The sequence below is a fragment of the Daphnia magna genome, linkage group LG10, assembly GCF_020631705.1.
Source record: "Daphnia magna isolate NIES linkage group LG10, ASM2063170v1.1, whole genome shotgun sequence".
Taxonomy (NCBI): domain Eukaryota; kingdom Metazoa; phylum Arthropoda; class Branchiopoda; order Diplostraca; family Daphniidae; genus Daphnia; species Daphnia magna.
In genome coordinates this window covers 9,277,394-9,301,913 of record NC_059191.1, presented here as the reverse complement: position 1 = coordinate 9,301,913, position 24,520 = coordinate 9,277,394, and the positions used below count along the sequence as shown (strand labels likewise).

At 45.4% G+C, this 24,520-nt stretch overlaps 1 protein-coding gene across 5 annotated transcripts; it reads left to right on the top strand.

The window, feature by feature from the left end:
- The first annotated feature begins 337 nt into the window (after positions 1 to 337).
- LOC116933033 (pneumococcal serine-rich repeat protein) lies at positions 338 to 24,520 on the top strand. 5 transcript variants are annotated; one of them, XM_045180003.1, is made up of 8 exons: positions 338 to 571; positions 9,058 to 10,042; positions 13,696 to 13,835; positions 15,412 to 15,438; positions 15,635 to 15,829; positions 16,108 to 16,867; positions 16,916 to 22,633; positions 22,770 to 24,520. In XM_045180003.1, the coding sequence occupies exons 3-8, from the start codon at positions 13,733 to 13,735 to the stop codon at positions 22,921 to 22,923; spliced, it is 6,957 nt and encodes a 2,318-aa protein (XP_045035938.1). In that variant the 5' UTR covers positions 338 to 571; positions 9,058 to 10,042; positions 13,696 to 13,732; the 3' UTR covers positions 22,924 to 24,520. The 5 variants fall into 5 exon arrangements, with proteins under 5 accessions (XP_045035938.1, XP_045035939.1, XP_045035937.1 ...); XM_045180004.1 differs by having other exon boundaries at positions 16,108 to 17,592; positions 17,641 to 22,633; XM_045180002.1 differs by having other exon boundaries at positions 9,058 to 10,037; positions 13,690 to 13,835; positions 16,108 to 22,633.

The following is a 24,520-nucleotide window of genomic DNA, read 5'->3' as shown; positions in this document are numbered from 1 at the left end:
GAAGAAGAAAACTCTGGTGGATCGATAAAGAAAAGTGAAAAACCGCAACCGCTAATGGGATCGGAGAGCAGACGACGGGATTCCAAAATGGTTCCCTGGCCCGCTGTTGCCTGTCGTTTTTAATGGCCGAATCAAATAGTTGGAATCATTTCCTTTGATTATTTTGGTCCTTTTCCTTTTTTTTTTTTAAGTTTTTTATTTCCTCTTAAAAAAAATCAATGATTGAAATTAAAGAAAAAAATAAAAATAAAGCCGACAACCAGGCAACATTAACCCGCCAAAAGTTGTCTTCCTCTTAACCCCCCCTCACAATTATTGTCATTAGTGGCTGGTGATTGCAGTCTGTGTGGGACTATGTACGTTTCGATTGTGGCCGAGTCATTATCTAGGAATTCTTTTGCCAAAATGTTGCCTGGACATTTATTGAATATTTAAACACAAAAAATCCATTTGTTTTACGAGTAAAAAGTGTTTATGTGCAAAGAGAACAGTTTTTTCGCAGATATACGAGACGAGACAAGATGGCCGCCGTCAGCTTCACTCGAAACTTTCGATTTTAAACGACCATTAGGTATGACACGGTTTGATTTGTTCTTATTTTTGCTTGACGTCTTTGGGTTTAAAGTGAAGTGAAATGGATGGGCCAATATCGTTCGTTTTTTTTATTGTTGTGTTGAATCGTACAAAGTAGGGCCCAATTGTGGAGTGATGGATAACGGCCATTGTGTACTGGGTCTACGTCTTTCTTTGTTGTCGTATTTTTTGATTGACCTTCAACTCGACGATGATGAGTTTGGTTGTGTCACGGTTGGCGGAGCTCACGCAATTCATCTCTACACAGATATTATTACGAAGCATATGGTCTTTTTTCTCTCTCTCTCGTCGTACTTGAAGCAACATCCCCCCACTTTTTTTTTACGTATTTTTTCTTGTTATTGCGTGCAGTGGGAAAAAAAAGAAAAGAAGAAGAATTGAGAAAACGTGATGGACGAGGCTGTTGACTCTTTGAAGCGCCCGGTTGGCTTCGATGAAAAGACGAAAGCCAACAACAACACTTTGAATTTATGCAGATGATCAGATTGTGGTGTGGATGTCTTTCTCAATAGTTTTGCCCCTTGTATCCGCATCGAAATTTTTTCAAAAAAAATAAATCAGGAATTGAAGAGAAACGGAAATGAAGGAAATGTTTCATCATCTTGCAGATCTGTCGACACGTACGCACCTGTCGTGTTTGGGGTGGAGGTACTCTTTACAACATCTGTCAAGATTGTTCCTTACCATTGCTTCGTAATCGTGATACGTTTGGGCGTGTCATTCAACCTGTTTTTCTTTTTTCCATCCACTTTTTGTTTTTATTTTAATGGGCAGATGATTCAGAAACACGTGCCAGTTGACCGGCGACGTTTGTCACGTAGCAAATCGGCCAATCGAACTGAGAATAACAGTACCATCTTACACACACACGACCTTTATTCGCTTCTTCTTTTGTTTTTTGTTTTTTAATGGAGGGGACCCTGACATGTGGAGCAAGACGGGGGACAAGTACCGGTGTAAACATTCAACTGTTTGGACAGTGACATGACCCTGACCCTAATAATTCTCATTGCGTGTCGTTCAACAAACATTTTATTTTTTTCAAACACACACACACACACACACAGAGAGTCTACGTCGTGGATGTACACACTATATTTTCATTATACATCAGCTAACAAGATAAATAGTGTAACAGTTGTCTTGGCCTGATTCCTCCTCCTTTTCTCGATGCAACTTGTTGAATTATTTTTCCTTCTTACCAACTTGTAATTGACTGTGTCGATTAAAGCGGAACGGCAACAGAGGCAGAAAATTACGGAACCGAAAGAAACATACGGTTGTTTCTGTTGTTGGTTTTCTCTTCTTTTATTTTCGGGGGGGGGGGGGGATTTTGATGTGTCCTCCATTACACCTGATGCCCTTGCCTTTTTTTTTTCTGTGTTCATCGTCGATGTCATTGTCTCTGATATCATTGCTAAAAAAAAAAAATAGCACCAGGTCGGAGTGTGGCAGGAGGAGGGATCGGGGAAATGGGTCGTGCGGAAGTTGTGGGCCGCAGCCTTGGAAATTGTTGGCTGTTCAATTGATCGTGTTTCTCTCATAATCTTTTTCTCTAATTCGAACTCATCGCTCGTCTTAAGCACGTCCAATCCTTGATGGCCACTTGTTATTTTGAATCCATTTTGTTCATATAGAAGATGATGAGTTGGCTGATTATTGACTCGTCCCTTCAAGGTTTTTTTTCTAATTTGCGGTTGGATCCTTGTATTTGTCAATTTATTTGTCAGCATAAAAATGCGAGAAGAAAAAACCTTGTAGAGAAGCTCATCGTTTTTTCTTCTTTTCTAACGTCGTTCGTGACTTATTATTTTTTTCGCATAAACTGCCGTGATGGAAAAAGAAAACAAATTTCGAGACACTTTCTCCTACTACCTACACACATTTGCTAAATGTGCCCTTCGAAATGATTTAAAGAAAAAGAAAGAAAAAACATTTGAGTTTTCTTATGCGGCCGAAACGGTGTGACAAACAAAAGAGATTTTCTTTTCTTTTTTTTTTTCAAAGATTCTGTCCAAGGTGCCGCCGCTTCTTCCCCTCTGGTGGGATGACATCATCCGCGCTGGATTCTCTTTGGCCTCTAAAGACACAGACAACTTATAATTTTAGCCACTAAACGAATGGAGGCGTGTGTGTGGCCTTACATCCGTCCACCGGATACAATAGATTCATTTTTGCGCATTTTTTTATATATTTTTTTAATATTTAAAAATCAAGATTTTTTGCGCCCTTCAATTGCATCACGTGATGGCGCTAGAAGCAAATGGATGCCGATATCACGTCACGAAAACGACCTTTTTCGTCCGATTGCAGCTGTCCTTTTAGTGATCTTGATATGCGATGCAATTGATGTCGGCGATTGGCGAGTGCCGGCCAGACCAGTTTCAGTGCCTTCCCGAGACCAGCAGCTCAAAATGCTTTTTATTTTCGTTTTTTTTCTTTATTTATTCGAATTTTATTTTTCACCGAAAGAATGAAACAAATGTTTTCGGGTTTCTTTTAATGATCCGTGAATTCCGTAGTACGGCAAAGAGAGAGAGAGAGAGAGACATAACAAATGATGAAGTCATTCTTGTTGGAAGTCGACGAGAGAATTCAAAAAGAACCGCGACCTTGATGAGAGTGACGTCAACTTGCGACGACGCCAGTTACCGCAGGCTGCGCGTCTTGGCCGAGGAGAGATGTCGACATTTTCAGTCTCGAATGAAGAGACGCAAAATGCCAACGTCGTCGTGTCTCCTTTTTGTCGTTTTCGCCGGCAACATAACATTACTCAATTTGATTGTAGATGATGATTCGTGTCGAATTTCTGACGGGCAAAAATGACACGTTTATTCTTCCGGTTTGAAAGCAGACGGAGGCAGCCCAGACATTCGGCCTATCCACTCGTCGTCGTCGCGCTGTTATTATCTTTGGTGGATGTGTCTCTTTTTTTCTTTCGTTAAGGCCGTTTCAAGTGGTTAACTGGCAGCAATGACAGAGCCCACACAACGAGACAGTGTCTACACACACACACACGCACAGATATTGTTTGCCGTATTCTGTTTGACAACGTCACCAACAGATTGTCACGTTTCTCTTGTTCACATTGGACGCCTCAATGAAACACCTGACTCAATCTGCATACATTCACGTTTGTTTTTTTTTGTTTGGTTTTGCGTTTTTATTTTGTTTTTTTTGGGGGAAATTCGAATGATTTGACTATTGAAATGGGATACATTTTAATTACTCTTTAAAATGAATCGAATTTGAAGGCCGAAACAGGAACAAGATGCCGCCACGTAGACGCGAAAATGCTCCGTTATGTACTGCACACAATTCAATCAAAAGGAATTTGTTGTTGTTCTCTTTTATTACGTCCGCACCGCTTAATCATAATAATAAAAAAAAAACAAAAAAAAACACGACAACATTGAAGTTTGAGGCGATGTATAACGGAATGAGTTAATTCCTGTGACGTCACAATCACCTCATTTTTATTTTTATTTTTATTTGTTTTTTTTTAGAGGGGGGTGTTGTCGATAGCAGAGCGCACCAGGCAGGTGCTGCCCCATTCAAATATTGTTTTGTTTAGTCAGCTTTTCTATTTCAGGTGATTGTCAACGTGTCGCACGAACTCTCGTTCGATTGTTCTAACTGAACAATGACGTCATTAGCCCGACTTTGAATTATAAAAAGAGAAAAAAAAGAAAAAAGGGACATGGGTGTTGTATAGGAGGAGAAGCCCCAATTGTTTTTCGGTTGGAAACATTAGCAACGTCGAGCTGATGGAATCGAGTTGAACTTTTGACCAGAATAAAACCAGAAAAAAAATTGGGTTTGGCTCATTCTGTTCGTCGGAAGGAGAAGCCGTTGGTGGCGGCGCACCGCAGGATCTGGTTCACTGTCACAAGGAGCAACTTCTTTTGTTTTCTATGATTATTGGCCGCCCACGAGAATGAATGGAAAAATTGCATTTTCCTTATGGCTTGGCAGATAGGAAGTTATTGTCCAGTTGTGTCCAATCAATTATTCACGAAAAACCCCAAACAACAATCGCTACACAGTCGACACTGTGTGATTTCGGTGAATCTAACGCCATGCATTAGACCAATGGAAGAAGGCCAACAGGAAATCACAATCAACCACTAGGGACGAGCATTCGAATGAAACATTCTTTTTCTGTGTCATTGTCTTATTATGTGTGAATTGATTTTCGTTACACACACATGCAGCAAAACCCAGTTTCAGTTTACTTATTTATAATTTTTTGTAAGTCACGGCCCTTTCAGCCCAGGAAGTTGCTAGCGACCGGAAAAAAAAGTTCACCGGAATTAATAGTTCCATCTGATTGTTATTGACTGCAACTTGCAGAACGGCCTATCCTTGCCGTTGGCTATTCAAACAACAGCTGATTTCCTTTTTTTGTTTCTTTGAAATTCATATCCTTCACGAGTGTTTGCATAAACCCGCGCAATATTTTTATTATTTTTATCTTTTCCCATCCACTCGTCTAATGTGTACATATTTTCGTAAAGAAAAGGAAAGAAAATTTAAATTTAAAAAAGAGTGGGGTTGGAATATGCAGCACTTTGAGAGTCTAGAAAGAGATAAGACGTGAAACAAACGAGAAAGAGTTGCAGTCAAATATAGCGGGCGGAAGTCGTTGCCGTGGCTTCTAATTGCAAAAGCCTTTGGGCGAGCGCGCAAAAATTTCGTGTGTTTTTTTCCTGGGAAAAAACGAAAAGTGGTGAGATGGAATGAAATCGTTGATGAACCTCTGGTACATGTTGCAACTTGTACGCCATCACGCTCGATGCCAACAGGTTTTTTTCCTTCTCTCATTTCCACGTACTTTTTTAAAATGGAAAAGTAATGAACTGAACGTCTTTCGACTTGTGTTTTAAAGGGTGAACATGTCGACATCAGTCAAAGGAAAAATGAAATCAGTTGCCATTGGAATCTGAGATCAAAAAGAAAACCAACAAAATGCGTCATCGTGATGCGTGTTATCAAGTCTTTAAGAAACAAATGACGGCTTGTGTGCATATAATACAAAGCTCCCAAAATAAATAATGAGATGGTCGATCCTCCCGGACCTCTTCACGTTGACACGATGGCGACATGTTGGCCGATGATCCCTCCCACTTCCAACCCAATCACCCTATCCAATTTCGTGATCGTGTGTACATGTTGTTTTTGATTGCTATCGCACAGTGACGCACCCGAGACAGAAAATGGGAAAAAACGTCTTTTTTTTTTTTTGTGTTCAAAGTTGACAAACAACTTTGAATTTCATTAATTTTTTTAAAGACCAAAATTTGCTTATTTCTGATGATTAATTTCACAATCTTTGCTTGTCTCGTTTTCCGGTTCGCAAACGACAACGAGTCCCAACTGCCCCGCGCAATTCCAATCTTCTTTCTTCGTGTGTGCGCAATCGATTGAACGTTTCTGTTCTGGTTCACATTCTTCGCCGCCACAATTGGCCAACATTTAAAAGACTACACGGGCCGATATCATTGGGACAGGGAGGTCTCGTGTTCGACTACAACACAAGTCATGGCACGTCAAATCAATCAAACGCACGAAAGGAGTGTACACAACTGTCGCCTTAAGCCACGCACGCATGTCATTCTTGATTTTGATTTGGCTGTATTTACCTGGGCAGAACAAAGGCGGACTTGCCTTGCTGTTTCAAACCAACCGGAAGCTGAAGACATTCCTCTTTGTCGCTGCTGGTGCCTATATCAGTGTCGGCGTAGTTGTAGTACCACCACCGTCCGGCAAGGCCGTCCTCTGATGACGCCGTTTTTTTCTTTCCATTTCTTTATGTGTGATTTGTTGAGGGGCCGGATTTCCCTCCCCCTGCTGGCACTCTCCTCGTCGTTTGAATGATTGCAGCAGAATCTTTCAATCTTTACGCAACTATAAGAATTGAAAGGCAAACAGACAAAGAAACGATCGTTAGAAACACGTTCGTTTTTCAGAGGAACAAGTTGCTCTTAACGTTGTCTGATGCAATTAAAATGAACAAGAACCGGGGGGAGGTTTTTTTTTATCAAAAACGAAACGAATTCTGATTTTTATTTCGTTCTTCCAAATTTTAGATTGGCTGTCAAATAGAATCGCCCGTGTTGACAGATGAATAACGGTCCACCTGTTTCGTGCGTCGTTTTGCGTTTAAAACAATCGAACGATGGTCTAGACGACGTGACCTTTTTGGCTTTTCCATTCACATCGGCGATTACATATCGTCGTGTTTTCAAACTCCCGCGCGTGTTTCTTTTGTTTTTTTCTTCTTCTTCTTCTTCTTAATAAGAGGGATGGCCAGTTGTTTTTATTTTATCGATTACAATTAGGAAAGAGGAAAATGGAAAGAAATAAAAACGAGAAAAAAAAAAATAAGAAAAAAAAAACCGGAAGAAAATTTGCATTTAGAATTTTTTCGGGGGGGAGGGGGGAACCGGTCGATCGGCGCCGGCCGTCGCCACCACCATTTGCACGGCAGACGACGCAAAAGAGTCCATCAAAAGAATGAAGAAATGTTTGATTGGCAAGGACATTCCTATACAGCGGTTAACGGAATGGAGTTAATAATTCATAATTGAACTTTGAATTGAAACCAAAACAAATGCGCTAATGTAATATAAGATGACACAAAAATTTCGGTTCTGTCTCTATCGTCGTTCACATTTCTTTCGAATTGTCTCTTCTTTTCCCTTTTTCTTTCTCCAAATATTAAAAAAATTTTCGTAAGAAGAATTAAAACCAAATTCACTCGATTCAACGAAGCAATGTAATCGCGGCCAGAAATCGTGAATCCCGAAACACACACACACACAAGAAAAGAATATCAAAAGAGACAATGAACTCGGTCGGGATCACTCGTTCACGTGAAAACACTTTTTTTTTTTGTTTCTAAAAAAAAAAAAAAAATGGTACCCCTACCCCCTGTTTTGTGTGTGTGTGTGTGTCGTTTTGACCTCCGCAGAATTCCGTGCTACCGCAAAGAGAAAAATCTCAATAGGGGAATGTTTTCGTTTGCTTCTCTCTCGTTCAATTCCATTCGGGTTCGGTGAATTGAACGCAAGAATTTCGGTCAAAACCAATTTTTCACATCAACGTGAAAAGAATGAACAATTTTTCAGCTGTTTTGTTGTTGTTGTTGTTGTTGTTGTTGTTGCGAATTTTTATCAATTGATTGGCTTTTCAGCAACTGGGGGGTGTGGGATTGGGTTTTTGACACGGCGGTGACAACCCCCTCAAAAAAATGAAAAATCAAAGAGCGCCACCATATTGCGATAGATCGGGTCGTTCACACACGAACTGGAATTCTTATTTCCCTTTTTGTTTTTGTTTCCCCTTTTCCCTGCGATAAGGAATCAAAACAAAAAACGGAAATCTTTTTTTTATTTTATTTTATTTTTTAGTTTTTGATCAACCGCCGACTTTACCGAATTTCGGCTGTCATCTGTTTTTTTCACGGCACGCAGATGTGGGTCTTTCCATTTGTCTATTTCCTCTTGTTTTTCTTATTTCTTTATTTTTTTGTTTTCATTTCCTCCCGCACTGAAATGCTTTGAAATTTTTTCCCGATAAACATTCACCAAAGTTCAATCAACTTGTTAACTTGATTTTTTTTTTTTTTTTTTTTAATTCTATTTGTTGTGTGTGTGGGCACATTTTTGATTCAATTTCGATGGTGGGGGGGGGGGAGGGATGGATCGCGACCGATCGACCTGTCCTAATTTCCTTGAATTCCCTTTGGCTGTTTGATGAGGTGGCAAGGAATCGAATCATTCAAAGAGGTGAATCAAACATTGACGGCCATCCCATGCTGAAATTTCCCAAAAAAACTAAACAAATAAACTCGAAATGTTGTAAATTGTGGGAAAACGTGTACAACAATAACCGTTTTTTTCTCGACTTGTTCTTCTTCTTCTTTCAGCCTTAAACTTTAATCGGATGGGCTTTGACGGGTGTGTGCCCGGTGACCGTGTCGCTCGATGTTTGATGCCATGAATTATTATTTATTTATTTATTTTTTCTTTTTATTTTGATGGGCCACTAGTGAACGGAAAAAGAAAAGAAAACCAGGTCCACGGTTACGTCCGTGTTTTTTTATTATTATTTATTGTGTTTTCCTCCTTTTGGATTTGACGAAAACAAGGAGGAAGAAGAAGGAAAGAAAAAAACAGTTTGCTGGCCTTTTCCGCTACTTGAATTTTCCATCGCTTCAAGGTGTGTGTATGTTTGAAGGCGCCTCATTTAATTCGCCTTAACAAATTTTTTTTTTTTTTTTTTTTAGAGGGGATTCGGAAAAAAAGAGAAAATTTCAATTTTGAGGGAATTCGTTTCATTGCGAGTGAATGTTATTGAAATTTTTAATCGAATTTTGCCATTTTTTGCATTTTAAATGTTTGATTTCATGTTTTGCATTTTTTTAAATTGGATTTTTTGAAAAATTTTTTTTTTTTTAAGGATGTGACCTCTCTCTCCTTGCCTTGCAGAGGGGGTTGTCCCGGCGCCGACTATGGGCGGAGTTTCAGTCCATTCCCCCCCCCCCTCTTTTTCCTCCCTGCTCAAGTGCTCCCTGTTGTTCTTCTCCGTGAGGGTCGGTGGGTGGGGGGGGGAGATCTAAAGGCAACAACAATAACAACATTGAACATTCTTGCAGAGTTACAGGTAAATCCAATCCAATTGAATTGCAACTTTGATTTCATTAACGAACGATTCCTTGTTTGCCTCTGTCTTAATTCTATTTCACATTTTGATTGATTTCACATTTCAAGTTTTCTTCTTTCGCCATTACTTCATTTGATTTTGATTTTAAATGTTTGAGAGAATCAAAGAAAGAAAACGAATGAAAAAATTGGCTTCGTTGTGGCTCTTTTCGCTTATCACGTGACTTGTCTATCGTCTCAGTGCCACGCGCTTGAGCTCCTCCAAATGTGTCTTGGATAATATCATCGACTACTCCAGACATCCACCCACCGCCGCCGCCGCATTTTTTTACATTTTTTTCTTTTTTCTTTTACCACCCGCCAGTACTCAAGTCCCTCCCCCCTCCCTCCCTTCTAGGGAGAGAGGGAGAGGGGGGTGGGGAAGGGGGGAGACGGAGCGCGGCTATTTAACGCTGATCTCCGGTTGCCGACCAGCGTGAATTCTCCATCAACATCGGCCGGAACAAGTCGAACTTGAACATTTTCCTTAGTCCCTCCACATTCAGATTTTTCTTTGGAACAAACAAAATTTTTTTTTTTTTTCTCGTTCTTGTTTGGTTTCTGATATTCGGCGATTTTTTTCTTTTTCCTCTCCATTTGATTTGGTCGGCCACTTGGAAACAAATCGTCGTGTGAGTCGACTCTGCAACAACAAAAGTGTCATCAACTTGACTTGCGATCATTTGAAGAGCAACAGCAAGAAAGAAAGGACGAGATCAATCGCATTCGTCGAAACAAAAAAGGTAAGAACAAATTCCCCATTTATTTATTTTCACCGTTTTTTGAACTCTTTGACCAAAATGAATTTCTTCTTCTTCTTCCTTCTTCCCGTATCTCCATCCGAAATCCGGTTTTTCTACATTCCCCCCCTTTTCCCCCCCTTCTCTCTCTCTCTATTTGGCTAATGATTAAATTCAGGTTTTTTCGTTTTTTTGAATTCAAATTCCATGAATATGCACAAACCGTTGGATTAGTCTGCGTAATGTTTAAATTTCGCGCAGGTACGTCGTCTAGTCCTGCTGATGTTAAGTTAGCAGAGACTTGAACGCACGTTTTTTTATTCTTTGATTATTTGCAATCATCTTTTTTTTTTTTTGATTAATTGATTTAAAAGAAAAATTTAATCTTGCGAATTTCTTCTTGTCCGCATTCGTTTCGTCGTTTTTATTTGCATATTTTGTTTATTTATTTATTTTTTTTAAGTACGTCATTTTTCTTTCGTTTCGCGTGCACGTCTTTGCGGCTCGGCGTGAATTTAACCATCACGGCCTTGGGATGAACAAGAAGAATTTGTCCATCTCGTTACGTGAGCTTTTTAAAGAAGAAAACAAAATTTTCTTTCGTTCACGCCAAAGAAAAAATAGAGAAAAAAAAAAAGCGCAATATGTTCATTCTTTAGTAATTCTACCTGTTAGAAACATTGAAATCATTTAAAAGGGAAAAAAAGAAAAAAAAAAAAACTAGAAATTATTCAATGCCGGGTTATCACGATTCGGCCATTTTGGCTCGTTTTCTTCGTGTGCAGTTGTGCCATCTTCTTTCTTTTTTTCGAAAAAGAAATGGAAAATGGTGCGACACTGAGTTTGCAGACCGACATGTCTGCGGCCTTGACTCTCTCTTGTTACTCGGCAGCAGGAAAAACTCGAAAACCTTCAACAACAACGAAAAATCAAATAAAAATTTTTGTTTTTCTTGTTGGGTGAGTGGGATGAGGTGGGGAGGCCGAAACGTCCCCCTAGCCAAGGTAAAAAACAACAAAATCTTCGAGTTTTTTTAAGGATCTACCGCGCCCTTTGGGCCGATGAAGTCACCCATTGAATATGGAAACAGCCAAATCTGCATTCGCCTGCTGTTCCATATTGTTTTTTTTCTTCTTCTTTCTTTTATTAGACAACTTGAAAAATTAATCAAAATGGGAAATATTTCGAAGGAAAAAACGATGCTCAGCCAGTGGCAAATGTTGAAAAAGTCCGATGACTTTTCCAGTCCAGCTGGTCCCAACTTTGAAGAAGAAGAAAAAAAGTCCTCGATCGACCTTGGATTTGCAGCAAGCGGATCATTTTCTTTTGCTCGTAATCAAAAAAAAAAAAATGTGTTCAATGTTTACGTTTGAAAAAAAAAAAGATTTGTCCTATTCTACAAGCGATCGTCATCGTAGAATGGGTCAATTAAGAACATCACCAGATCACAAAGTCATTGTCTTTGAGTGGCAAAACAACAACAAAAATTGTAGCCAAGTCATCGGCTCTTCTCTTCTCTATTTTTTTAAAAATCTATTTCATCAACACGACGGCCAAACATCAGATTTCTTTTCGTAAATTTCATTATTATTATTATTTGAAAGAGGAAATGGCGCCGAACGGGAGAACAACAAGTGACACTTGAAACACGTATACAAAGGGATAACAAAAAAGATAAAAAAAAAAAAAGGGAAAATGAAGAGGATCAAGTTCATTGACACTGGACAAACGAGCTGCTGTTGTTGCACTGGAACGTGTATACGTTCGGCCGCACGGTGCGTTGCCTTTTTGATTTTCTTGTTTCCTTCGCTACCTGACGCCCAAGGACGCCGTGCACGCAGCCGGACTTTTTTAGATATTGGAAGCGTCTCTCTTTGAAAAGGTGCGGGAAATGGCCGAGCCTTTTCTCACGATCAGTTTGGCAGCGTCGGCACTAAACTATTTACGACACTGGAATTCCTTTGCGCCACATTTTTTTGGAAAGGGGGGGGGGAATAAGCGCATCGTCAATCATTTATTAGTTTTTTTTTTTTTTTGCCAGCACAATTTCGATTCGTTTAAAGAAAGGTGATAAAACATGGAGAGAAAAGATGGCCACCATTGATCGCGTAATCAAGTAGCTGTCGTTCAAGAAAGAGAATGTCCCCATCTAACAGGTTTTCATTGTCAAGCGAGTAGAGTTTCAGTTTAGAGTGCTGCCTTTCAACGGTTTTGCCTGTCTGTTGCAATGTCGATGCAAACGATTTCAATTGGAGACGGACAACGAGCGAGGCAACATCCGTTAGAAAAAGTTGGCAAAAGCAACTTGAATTGATTGCCTCAGCGTGTCGGGCAGGCCACGTTCCTTGTTCACCTTGTTGTTCAAGTTGTTCAGTTCAGACGCGGTCGGCAGCAACGGCTGCAACTGACGGGCCCCATTTGCTTGTCGACGTCCAATGCATTCGGCAATGAGCGGCAAGGACCTGCCGTGTGTGCCCTTGGTCGTCGCCCTGAATGAAATGTAACGGTCCGTTCGTGAACGGGTTTCGGGACCTTAACGTTTCTCTTTTTCTTTTGATTTTGTCGCTTTGATTTGAAATCGGGCACGGCAAGAAGAAAATGTGGCCGTCGATTCGAATGTTGACTGACAAGCGCAGCCAGTCAAAGGAATTTTTATTCAGATTTTTTATGATTTGCTCCTAATTTTTTTTTTAAATGAAGAGAAAAAGAGAGAGAAAAAACGAGGCCAAGTGGAATTCAATTATTACGGTTTGTTGAAAGTGTGAATAAAACGCGTGCACACGAGTCGCAGATGGAATTGCGCGCATGAGAGAACGCGCCGTTGACGTGATTGTTTGACGCTGTCCAGTTTCACGTCCAATCTGTCAAACAAGTCGAACTGTGTCGACGCAGCAAAGAGGGAAATGACGTGGCACTTTCGATTTCATCTCTTTCGTCGGCCACATTTCAAACATAAAAACCCAATCAAAAATGACATTTTTTTGAACGTGTGGAACGTGTTCAAGTTTCTGTTGTCCAGCCGGAAACTGACGTGAACGGATAGTTTATAGGCATCCAATTCTTAGACGCTTGTCGTGATTTCCAGCAATTTATAAAAGATGCCCATTTGATTCCGATGATGATGACAGCAGCAGTTGATATGCAAACTACCCAAAAAAACGCAATTTTTTAAAAGTAGAAAAATCTGTCCCCCCCCTTCTTTTAGCTGATAATTGTGTAGTAAAAAAAACCTGCGCAAAAAGGTAATTGACCCTTTTTTTCTTGTTGTCTTTCTGTTCTTCCAACTCTTTTGATGAAGAATCGAAAAAAACAAAAAAGAATTCCTTCCGTTTCGTGAGAGAGTCACGTTTTTTTTGGAAGGGAAAACGAGCAACTTTCACACACAACTGACGCCCACCGAAGAAAAGGAAAACAAAAAACAAAAAATAATTGCGGCTAATGGAGTGTGTGGGAAGTGCGTGAACTTGAACTTGAGCAATCATTTCTTTCTTTATTTTTCACGCAAAGGCAAACGGGTTTTTTAAAAAATAATTTTTCTTTCACGTACGACGTTCGATTTTCAATTCCTTTTTTTTTTTCCACTTCCGTTTCAATCTAATCAAATTCTGCCTTTTTTTGTTTTTGTTTTTTTTTTTTTCTTTTTATTTCCTAAAAAGAAAAAAGGAAAAAAAAAAAAGAATTTGTTGGAAGAAGATGATTCGCCGAGAAGGAGGCGGAACGGCAAGAGCGACGACACTAGCGGCCCTGGTGGCATTGATGCTCCTCGCTGGACTAACTCATTACACAGTCACTGCTGGTAAGTTTGTTTGCTTTTGCGTTTTCTTTGTCTTTCTTATTTATTTACACCATGTTATCATTCTGTTTTTCTTTTTTTCTTTTTTTTTAAATTTAAATTGAATTGAATTTAAACAATGGCCAGCCGGAACGACATCTGGTTGTTCCTCTTCCTCGTCGTTTCTCCCACCAATCATTTTCTTATTTTTTTTTTGTTTTTTTCTTGTCGGGTTTCCCGTGTGATTACACACACACACAAAGACACGAAACCTTGGGGGATGCACGCAAAGGTTGGCTTTGGTGTCACGCAAAGCGAACGCGTGAAAAGACGATTTGCTCGTAAAGGGGCAGGAGCGGGGTGGGTGGGACGTCATTTACTAGCGCGTCTCTGTACTACGTGCAGTAAATGGTGATCCTATAAAGACGCGGCCCTCCCTTGAGATGGTTCACATGACGGCGGGCCAAAGACAAAGGTCGACTTTTTTTATTTATTTATTTATTTGATTTTTGTAGAAGCTCATCCCGATCATTACGAAATGATTACAAATTTTACAAACCGCCGAAACGATGGGAGACTTTCATTTTCATTTTTTTTGGGGGGCGGTTGTCTTGATAGGGTTGCGCAATGTTCGATTTGGGAGTGGCCGGATGTGTTCATTTCTTTGTCCGCTCGTTTTTTAAATTTTTTCTTATCGACATTGTGGGGGCCAGGTGGCCGTTGTTCGCCATCGTTAAACGGACGAAACAAAACGAAAACGAAAAAAAAAAAACTGGCCAATGAAATGCAAATAGCGTGAACGCCTATTGAATTGGGCACAGTCGATTAGCTCCAGCCGTCCAACAAGAATGGACGCATTCCAGGTAGGCGACGACGCGTGTTGCGCATGCGCTTGGACCTGGAAACTTGCATTGAAACGCGTCAACTGGCTGAAACGAATGGATCAACTGCGTTTTGTCTTGTTGTTCACGAGTTTCGCTTGCAATTACGGCGCACATTACCTGTGTTTGTGTTTGTGTGTTTGTGTGTGTGGCCGAGTTATTGACGTGTCCGGTACACTGTTGTCATTTGCCTGGCCAACGAGGTGAATGCGAATGTGTGCCAAGGGCTTGTCAGTTTGTTCTTTTGTTTGCGTTTTTCTTTAGCAACGAGCGCGTCGATGGCGATTCGTTTCACTTCATTTTCGCTTTCCAAATATTTCCATGCCAAATGTCAAATTGGAAAATAGGAAATAGAAAATAGAAAATAGAAAATAGAAAATAGAAACACATTTCTTTGCTAAATCAGAGCCGGATTTCGGCTTTGATTGCTATTTAGCCTTATTCGCTACCGCTACTGGCAAATCTCATTTTCGGCTGCTCGTTTATCATGGAACAACAGACAAAAAGAGCGACATTGTGTCGGCTATCGGCTATCGCCATACGAGACTAATGTGTGCATTTTCTAAAGACTGGCCCACACGCAATGGCAGCAGTTATTCAAAGATGATAACATACTTTTGACTAATTGGCCTCAATTATGAATGAATTAATTGATTTCTATTTTTCTTTTCTCTCTCTTTCTCTCTATCTGTGCGATTCAAATGTACGTGACGCTACAGCTCCATGGGAATCGGAACCGGAATCAGGTAAATACATGGCGTTCGGCTATTAATCATCGATAATGAAAAGCTTTTTTTTGTGTTGGCGTGCCAAATGATGATTCATCATTGCCTTTTTTGCACATCAATGGCGCCTTTTTTTCGTACCATCTTCTTCATTTTTTCTTTTTTTCTTTTTTTCTTTTGAAAAATGCCAAAAACCCACCCCCAAAAAACGGTCCAGGATGTTACTACATGTTCCAGCACTACAACGAAGGTGACCGTATCATCACCAACGAGCCTTGCCTCAACTGCACCTGTCACGATTCGATGCTCATGTGCTTCCTCAAGGTCTGCCCGTTCGCCAAGCCCATCGGACAAGATTGCCAGATCGAAAAACGGGCCGATCAGTGCTGCCCCATTATTACCTGCCCAGAACGTAAATGCATTTTTCTTTTCTTTTCTCTTTTTTTTTCATTTCTTTTTTCCATTTTTTATGAGATATATATAAAAAGATGCAAATCTTTCTTTTAAAAAAGGAAATGAAATCGAAGGTGATGATGTCATGCATGGAGAATTCTTTTTTTCTTTTTCCTTTTAAATTAAACGTCAAAGAAAAAAGAAATGGCAGACATCCTTGATCTTGACTTGACTTGACTTGAAAAGAAAAAAAATTATTTATATTTTCGTTGTTGTTGTTGTTGATGATGCAAACAGTTCCGGTGCCCATTATGAGCATGAACATGACCTTGCCGGCAACCGGCGGCTCTTCATCGTCATCGTCACCGTCATCGTCACTGTCATCATCTCCTTCTGGCGGCGTTGGGACGGCCGTGACGACGACATTCCGACCTCCGCAAACGGTGGTGACGCCATCGGGCAGCGTCCACCTCGGCGAAACGGAGGGCTGCATGATCGACGGCCTGTTCTACGGCGACGGCGCCCAGGTGCCGTCGGATCCCAACAAGCCGTGCGACCTGTGCTACTGCATCCGCAACCACACGGCCTGCGTCATGCAGGAGTGCGTCCTGCAGGTGGAGGGATGCTCGCCCGTCCTGCTCGACGGCGTCTGCTGCCCCGTGCGCTACGATTGCGACGCCACCAACTTGACGACCAGCGGCAGCAGCTCGACGACGCCCGTGCCGAGCGGAGGACAGTTCGGCTGCACGCTGGACGGCCAGTCGTACAGCGACGGCGACTTCGTGCCGTCCAGCAACCCGTGCGACTACTGCTACTGCATGCACGGCGACATCGTCTGCGCCGTCCAGGATTGCGCCCACCCGCTCGAGTACTTCTCCACCGAATGCAAACAGGTGGCCAAAACTAATCCGGCGCAGTGCTGCCCGACCTACGAGTGCGGCACCGTCTCGCCACCTGGCCCCGCCACCAGTTCGGGCGGCGAAGGCGAGCACACTACCCTTTCGGCTGTAACTGAGAGTGGAGCGCAAAGTGCGGTGACATTCGTTCCGGACGTCATTTCCTCATCGGCTCCGGACGTCACTTCCTCATCGGCTCCGGACGTCACTTCCTCATCGGCTCCGGACGTCATTTCCTCATCGGCTCCGGACGCAACTTCCTCATCGGCTACGGACGTAACTGCCCCATCGGCTCCGGACGCAACTGCCTCATCGGCTCCGGAAGAATCGACTGTATCCGCCTCTGAAGGAGCCGTTTCGGAAGGGTCAGTCTCGTTGGAATCGACCACATCGGCCTCTGAAGAACCAGCGTCATCCGTTTCGGAAGGATCAGTCTCATCCGTTTCGGAAGAATCCACGGCATCCGTTACAGATGAGGGAGCAGCGTCGTCTGTCACAGAGGGACCAGTTTCATCCGCTACACAAGATTCGACGGCATCCGTTTCGGAAGGATCAGTTTCCTCTATTCCGGAAGAATCGACGGCTTCCGTCCCAGAAGGACCAGCGTCGTCCGTCACAGATGGCCCATCATCGCCCGTCACAGAAGGACCATCATCGCCCGTCACAGATGGACCAGTTTCATCGGCTACGCAAGATTCGACGGCATCCGTTACAGATGAGGGAGCAGTGTCGTCTGTCACAGATGGACCAGTTTCATCCTCTACACAAGATTCGACGGAATCCGTTTCGGAAGGATCAGTTTCCTTCATTCCGGAAGGATCGGTTTCCTCAATTCCGGAAGAATCGACGGCTTCCGTCCCAGAAGGACCAGCGTCGTCCGTCACAGATGGACCAGCGTCGTCCGTCACAGATGGACCAGCGTCGCCCGTCACAGATGGACCAGTTTCATCGGCTACGCAAGATTCGACGGCATCCGTTGCAGAAGGCAGTGGATCGACGGATCCGCAAGAATCGACGGCATCTTCCGTCTCGGAAGAGCCATCCCCTTCCGTTTCAGACGGACCCGCAACGTCAGCTCCGCAAGAATCGACAGGCTCCGTTTCCGAGGAAAGTGCAACTCCCGTTCCGGAAGAAGCAGCCACATCGACGCCGGAAGGTACGAAGCCACCCGTTGCCGAGAGTTCGACTCCATCGCAAGTGGACGAAGCCACGCAAGATGTCGGCTCGTCCAGCAGCAGCGTCACCGTAGCCCCGTTGACCGTCCCGGAAGACATCAAGACGACTCCGCTCGACGAGAACGATGGCGCCACGGTCGCTCCGGCCCTACCTATCGATTCCGCTCCTCCGGCCACCGATGCGCCGTTGCCCAGCCCATCGACTCAACCGGAAGGAGAGTCTGAGTTGGTGACTGACATCCCTTCATCGTCCACGTCCGCCTCCACGTCGACTTCCCAATCTGAAACGGAAATGGAAGGCTCTGGAAGCTCGACGGATGCCGGAAGCGATTCGTCTGAAAGCCCCGCCCCGACCGTCTCCGTCTCCGAGTCGTCCGAATCGGCGACCGAAACGACTGATGAAACTGCGACGCAAGATGCCGCTAGTAGCACCGGCAGCACTTCCGGCCCGCTCTCTTCGTCCACTGCATCATCCGCTGCATCATCCCCTGCATCATCCACTGCGTCATCCACAGAGGAAACGACCGACTCTTCCGTATCGGAATCCGAATCCGTTCCGAACGCCTCGACTCTTGCCCCGGTAGCGGAAACGGACGCGACGGACGCTTCCACCGACGACGAGGTGACGCTGATCTCATCGGAAGAAGCTTCCGTCCCATCCGTCACGCCGTCGTCTGAATCTCAAGTCACTGACTCTGAAGGGTCGACCGACGTGCAAGAGGGAGCCGTTCACTCGTCGACGACTACCGCCACCGCCGCTACGGATTTCATCCAGGAACCACCGACCACAGTCTCATCGGTCGACTCGCAAGAGCCAACGGATTCGTCTGTTGCGGATGCATCGCTTCCAGCAGCCACAACGCCAACGAGCTCTGACGCTTCACCGACCGAAGCCGAGTCTTCCACCGACGCGGCAGCAGCGCAAGGCAGCACTCCACCCTCATCCACCACACCGGCGTCCGAGTCCGCAATTGAAACGGACGCACCGGAAACGAGCGCTGAAACTTCGACCGATTCCGCCCAAGGAATACCGTCAGCCACTGATTCGGCCGCCGTCACTGATTCAGTCGCCGTCACGGACGCTTCCGTCAGCGCAGAAGAAAGCGACAAACCCACCGGCCGACCGGAAGAAGCTGTGAGTGTCACGGAAGTGGATCCACTTTCGTCCACGGATGGCAGCACTCCGATCAGCGCATCTTCGACCGACAGCGCCCAAGTGTCGCCCGACGACCAATCGACCGACAGCCAAGGGCCATCCAGCACGGAATCCTCTAGCAGCGTGACAGGTGCGCCGGAAGCGGAAGAAACGCAGGCTCCAGAAGTCACCGATTCCAGCGACTTGGACGTGATGATCGGGAGCACATCGTCCGATTCACCGACCACCATCGTCGAAGACCATACTTCCTCGCCGGTGGAAGGAGGAGGGGATTCGTCGGCCACGACTGGAGCCCCGTCCAGCCACCACACGGTGCCGCAAACGGCCGCCTCGACGCTGGAAACGGAAGCGCCTCCGGCGCTGACGACGACTACGACGGGCGAGGACGACTCGTTCACGACGCCTTCGTCGGGCACGAGCGCCATCCCGGGCGAGGGCAGCTGCTTGTTGAACAACGTGACGTACGCCGACGGAGCCGACGTGCCCGTGCCCAGCCCGTGCCAGCAGTCTTGCTCGTGCGAGGCGTCCATCATCCGCTGCGTCATCGTCGAGTGCCAGGAGAAACCCGACCACATGCCCAACTGCAGGCCCGTCTTCTCGCCGGACAAGTGCTGCCCTCATTTCGAATGCGACGACGAGCAACAAGTGGAGCCGACCACCGACCAACCGACTTTGACAACCCAACCGGAACCGGAATCTGGATCTGAATCGTCGAGCAGCGCTTCGACACACGCGCCCCTCACTGGCACGGAAAGCTCGTCTGGAAGTCAAGTGGCCAGCACCGATCGACCCGACGCTTCGTCGTCTGCCACCGAGGAAGGTTCCGGCGCGGAAGCAAGTGAAATCGTGACGGAAGAGAGTCTTTCGACTTCAGCCGAATCGCAGGAGACAACAGAGTTAAGCGGAGGAGAATCGACGACGACGACGACTTCGCAACCAATCGACGTCACCGAGGCCCAAGAGGAATCCGCACCGGCTACAGATGGAGCTGTTGACGCGTCCAGCACATCGACCTCTACTCCGGACGCCAGCCAATCGCAAACGACGGACGTCTCTTCCGGACAAGAATCTTCTGAAACATCGACGGACTCGACGGAATCGACGGACTCGCCGGCATCCAGCACCGATGACACCGCGACTTCCTCATCCGCCGCTGCCAGTGGATCGCCATCTGAAACGTCCGACAAACCGGAGGAAGTGGTGGCCACGGACGCCACTGGCGTCGACGGCACCGAGTCAGCGCCGCAAGTTTCGTCGACTGCCGACCCCAGCGCTTCGGTCGATCCATCGGGCCCGACGACCCCGTCGCAAGAAATCGATTCCGGCTCTCAGGTGTCGGTCGAAGCGACGGACGCACCCGACGCTGGATCGGAGTCATCGCCATCGCCATCGCCGAGCAGCCCAGAGTCGCCTTCGACGGAATCGCAATCGCAATCCGGCACGGAAGGAATGGACTTTGAGATCCAAACGCAACCGCCGGCAACGGCCAGTCCGACCATCGAATTGGGCGGCCCTTTGACCGGCGCTCCTTCAACGGACGATGACGAAACAGTGGCCAGTACCTCCAGCCCGTCGTCGACATCCGCCCCGGAAACGACCGACTCTTCCGCTGAGATCGACGGATCTGGATCTGAATCTGGATCTGAATCTGAATCTGAATCCAGCGGTGAGCCTGCGGTTACCGTTGCAACGCCGCAAGAAGAAACGAGCACAACGAGCACATCCGAACTGGAAGCATCGCCTTCGGCTGAACCGGCTGCGACGACCGAGTCTTCCGCACCTTCTGAATCCGTTTCCGTTACCGAGTCTGGAGCCGGAGCTTCGCTGACCGATGCGCCTTCGGGAGCGTTGACGACATCGGAACCGACTGCGACAGAATCTGATGGATCGTCATCGTCGGCCAGCGCAACGACCTCATCGACCGAGACGCCGCCGGAGCCAACGGATGCTGAAGACTCCGCCACGACGCAATCGGCTTCCGTCAGCACGGTCGGATCGGAGGAAACTGGTGCCCCGACCACCGAATCCGCCCCGCTCGCAGTTGAAACCGGATCGACTGGGGTCCCATCCGCCGCAACAGAATCGCAAGAGTCTACGGCACCGCAAGCCGCTGGATCGACTGAATCAACGCAGGCGCCGCTAACTGAATCTGAATCGCAATCGGTTGCAACTGCGGCCCCTGAATCGACTGGATCTACGGCCGCATCGCAAGGTCCTTCCGACGGATCGGATTCCGGAGAGGCCACGACACCCGAATCGGCCGGATCGGCCGAAACCACTCACGCCCCTTCTTCAGTCTCATCGACGCCATCTGAATCTGAATCGGAATCTGAATCGGAAACGGAGGCGGAGGTGGTCGTTACATCGAGTGGATCGACGACCGAATCTGGTGCGACGGAAGAATCTTCTCAAGCTGCCGTCGTCTCGTCCACCCAACAGGCGCCATCCACCGACGCGGAATCTGAGGCAACTACCCCATCCGCTCCATCGACAACGGAATTTGCAGCCGCATCCACCGGATCGACGCCTTCCTCGACGTCGGAATCGGCCGAATCAGCCGCCACCGAAGGCGCTGCCCAATCCCCTTCGTCCGTCTCATCCAGCAGCGAATCCGCCGCACCATCAGCGACAGCAACCACGCAAGATCCCTCATCCGCAACGGAATTGTCAGGATCGACCAGCGCTTCCGAATCCGCTCCCATTGGCCCCGGATCGGAAGGCGAATCGGCGCCGTCTACGAGCGCAGGAGCTGACGGAACGACGGAAGCTTCGGCTTCTCAGACTGGCGCCACTGACTCTGTCGAGTTGACACCGTCCGAGTCCGAGTCCGGCGCTGCGAGCGAAGCGACGCAAGCTCCAAGCGTCGGATCTACTAGGCCACCGCTGACGGTCGGATCCGGATCCGGTGGATCGACTCGACCGCCATCGACCACTGCACCGACCACTGCACCGACCGCTGCACCGACCGCCTTACCCACAGCCGAACCCGTCACCACCAGTCACCCAGCGACAGCGACAGCAACAGCAACAGCAACAGCCGAAACGGCCGAGTCCAGCACCACGGCCGTCACCGTCTCCGAGATTCCGCTGAGCGCCAGCAGCATGGACTCGGCCAATTTGGAAACGTCGTCGGGCCCGACTTCGCCCGCCACGCCGACCGACGTGGAGGAACCCGACATCGCGCCCGGCGCGTGCCTCTTTGACGGCAAGGTGTACGTCTCTGCCCAGCAGATTCCGCGCGACGACCACTGCGACTTCTGCTTCTGCTTCCGCGGCGACATCATCTGCCTGCAGCAGTCGTGCCCGCCGCCCATCCCCGGCTGCCTGGAGGAGAGCATCGCCGGATTCTGTTGCCCGCGCTACGAGTGCCCCGTCCGTCAGGTGACGCACAACGTCACCTGGCACTCTGGCGATCACCGCAACAACCCGAGCGCCTTCGCCGCGCTGGCCGGCATCCCGCAAGGCTTCAACGTCGAGCTGAGCGACGGCGTCCAAGATGGCGATCAGGTCCAAGTGGAAGGATGCGAAATCAAAGGCGAATTCTACCGGTTCGGTGAACTGGTTGGACCCGCTTCCGGGCCTTGCCTCGAATGCCGGTTCGTTTCTTTTGTGATTGCCTTTCTTTTATTTCATTGATTGGATTGGATTTTTTTCTTTTTATTTCTAATTTCTAATTTCATTCCAAAAAAAAAAATCATTCAAATAATTAATAGTCATGTGGTTTACCTTTAGATGCGGTAAGGGTGGCATGATGGAATGCGATCCGCGGGAATGCCAACCGGAACCGACGCTGCGGAAGGTGATGGCGCTGGCGGCTACGCGTCGACGCCGACACGTTGACGCCGAAGGCCTCGTCTGGATCGGTGGCAAGCCGATCAGACATTGAGACTTGTCTCGACTGTCCTCTTTTGAATGCCCGCCACAAACGTCCAGCCACGTGTAACACGTTCCCCTCTCCTTTCTTTCCTTCTTTCTTTCCAGACGACTTTTTACGGAGTAGATGTGACTCTTTCATTTTTAAATTTTTCATTTTTTTTAAATTTTATTATTATTTGACTTGAAACATATTTTTGAAGTGAAGTGAATGCACGCGATCGAAAGTGCAAGGCCATTTTTATATGACGATTTCCAGTGAATTGTTTGACTATCTTGTTTGTGTACGTTTCTCTCTTTACATTTCTGGTAAATAGGTTCTTCATTTTTTTTGAAATCTTCATCTTTTTTTCAGGCCGCTCAAGAAGAAAAACGGCGTTGAATCACGTTCCACTACTCCTCCCCACCCCCATAAAAAAGGCCCAATTAGAAGATACCTGTGTGCTTATATTTATTCATTTCATACCAAAAAAAAACAAAGCGAAAAACAAAACAAAAAAAAAACAACAGCAAAAATGTGTGTAGGGATTTGCAATTGGCTCCTTTTCTTCTTATAAGGTTTATTGATTTTTAACGCCCCTACTAATTGTGTCTTTTTCCTTTAGCAAATAACATTAACACGCGGTTTTAGCTGTTAGGATCAAATTAGGTTTTCAATTTTTTTTTTTTTTTCTTTTAAACTAAACGTACCCGGTAGGAATTGGATGGAACGTATTGATGGATTTTTTGGTTTTTTTTTGTTTTGTTTTTGTTTGTTTTTAAATAGGACATTTTGTGTTGGATTAAAAACAAAGACGAAAAAAGAAAAAAAAAAACAAGGGGTGGAAAAACGATTGGATTTCTTTTTTGAAACATTGAAAAAAAATTTTGATTCTATTATGGTTTTGACTTGGGGGAAAATGTTGATCTATTTTTGTAGTAATTTTTCATTGAGGTGATGGGGTCCATGTCATAGCGATTGCTGCGCTCTACTCGTATGCGTTTTGTTTTTCGATTTTGTTCCGTTCTTTTTGCGTGTTTTCGTATTATACCCAACTTTCTCGTTATTAGACAAAGTGACGACGCTGCTCAACAACAACAACATCAACAACAACAACCAAGTGGATTCAAATAATCAATTTTCAAAGGCAAACAGATGATTGCAGGAATCGTACGTGCGGCAGTTATTTTCTACAACAACAAAGGAGGGGGGAGGGAATTAGAAGAACAAACAACAGCACAGAAAGAAAGAAAGAAAAGGATTCGGCTTCCTTTATTATTTATTATTTAGTCGTTTTCAGCTTTGACGTTTCATTTTTGGGTTTTTTTGTTTTTGTTTTGTTTTTTGACGTACGACATGTGTGCATAATGTTTCATCTTCTTGTGTTGGGCTCTTGTTATTTCCTGATCGAAAAGATGCACAACGACTCCCTCCCCGCGCTCGTCCCTAGTGGTGATTTACACAATACTCTCTCTACTCTCTTTCTCTTTATCCCCATTTGTTTTTTTTCTATTTGACGATTCGTTTTTGTTTCTTTCCCCCCCTGAATTTGTGTACCTTTTTTTTTTTTTTTGGTTTTGTTTTGTTGTCGATTCATACCGACCTGCAATAACAATCATTGTGAAGCAAA

What these genes read in the sequence shown, in the direction of transcription:
- LOC116933033 (XM_045180002.1), top strand. Translation starts at nt 13,733, where the DNA reads ATGATTCGCCGAGAAGGAGGCGGAACGGCAAGAGCGACGACACTAGCG. An exon ending in TCATTACACAGTCACTGCTG is followed by an intron (nt 13,836 to 15,411) that starts GTAAGTTTGTTT and finishes GTGACGCTACAG; the next exon opens with CTCCATGGGAATCGGAACCG. An exon ending in CATTATTACCTGCCCAGAAC is followed by an intron (nt 15,830 to 16,107) that starts GTAAATGCATTT and finishes TGATGCAAACAG; the next exon opens with TTCCGGTGCCCATTATGAGC.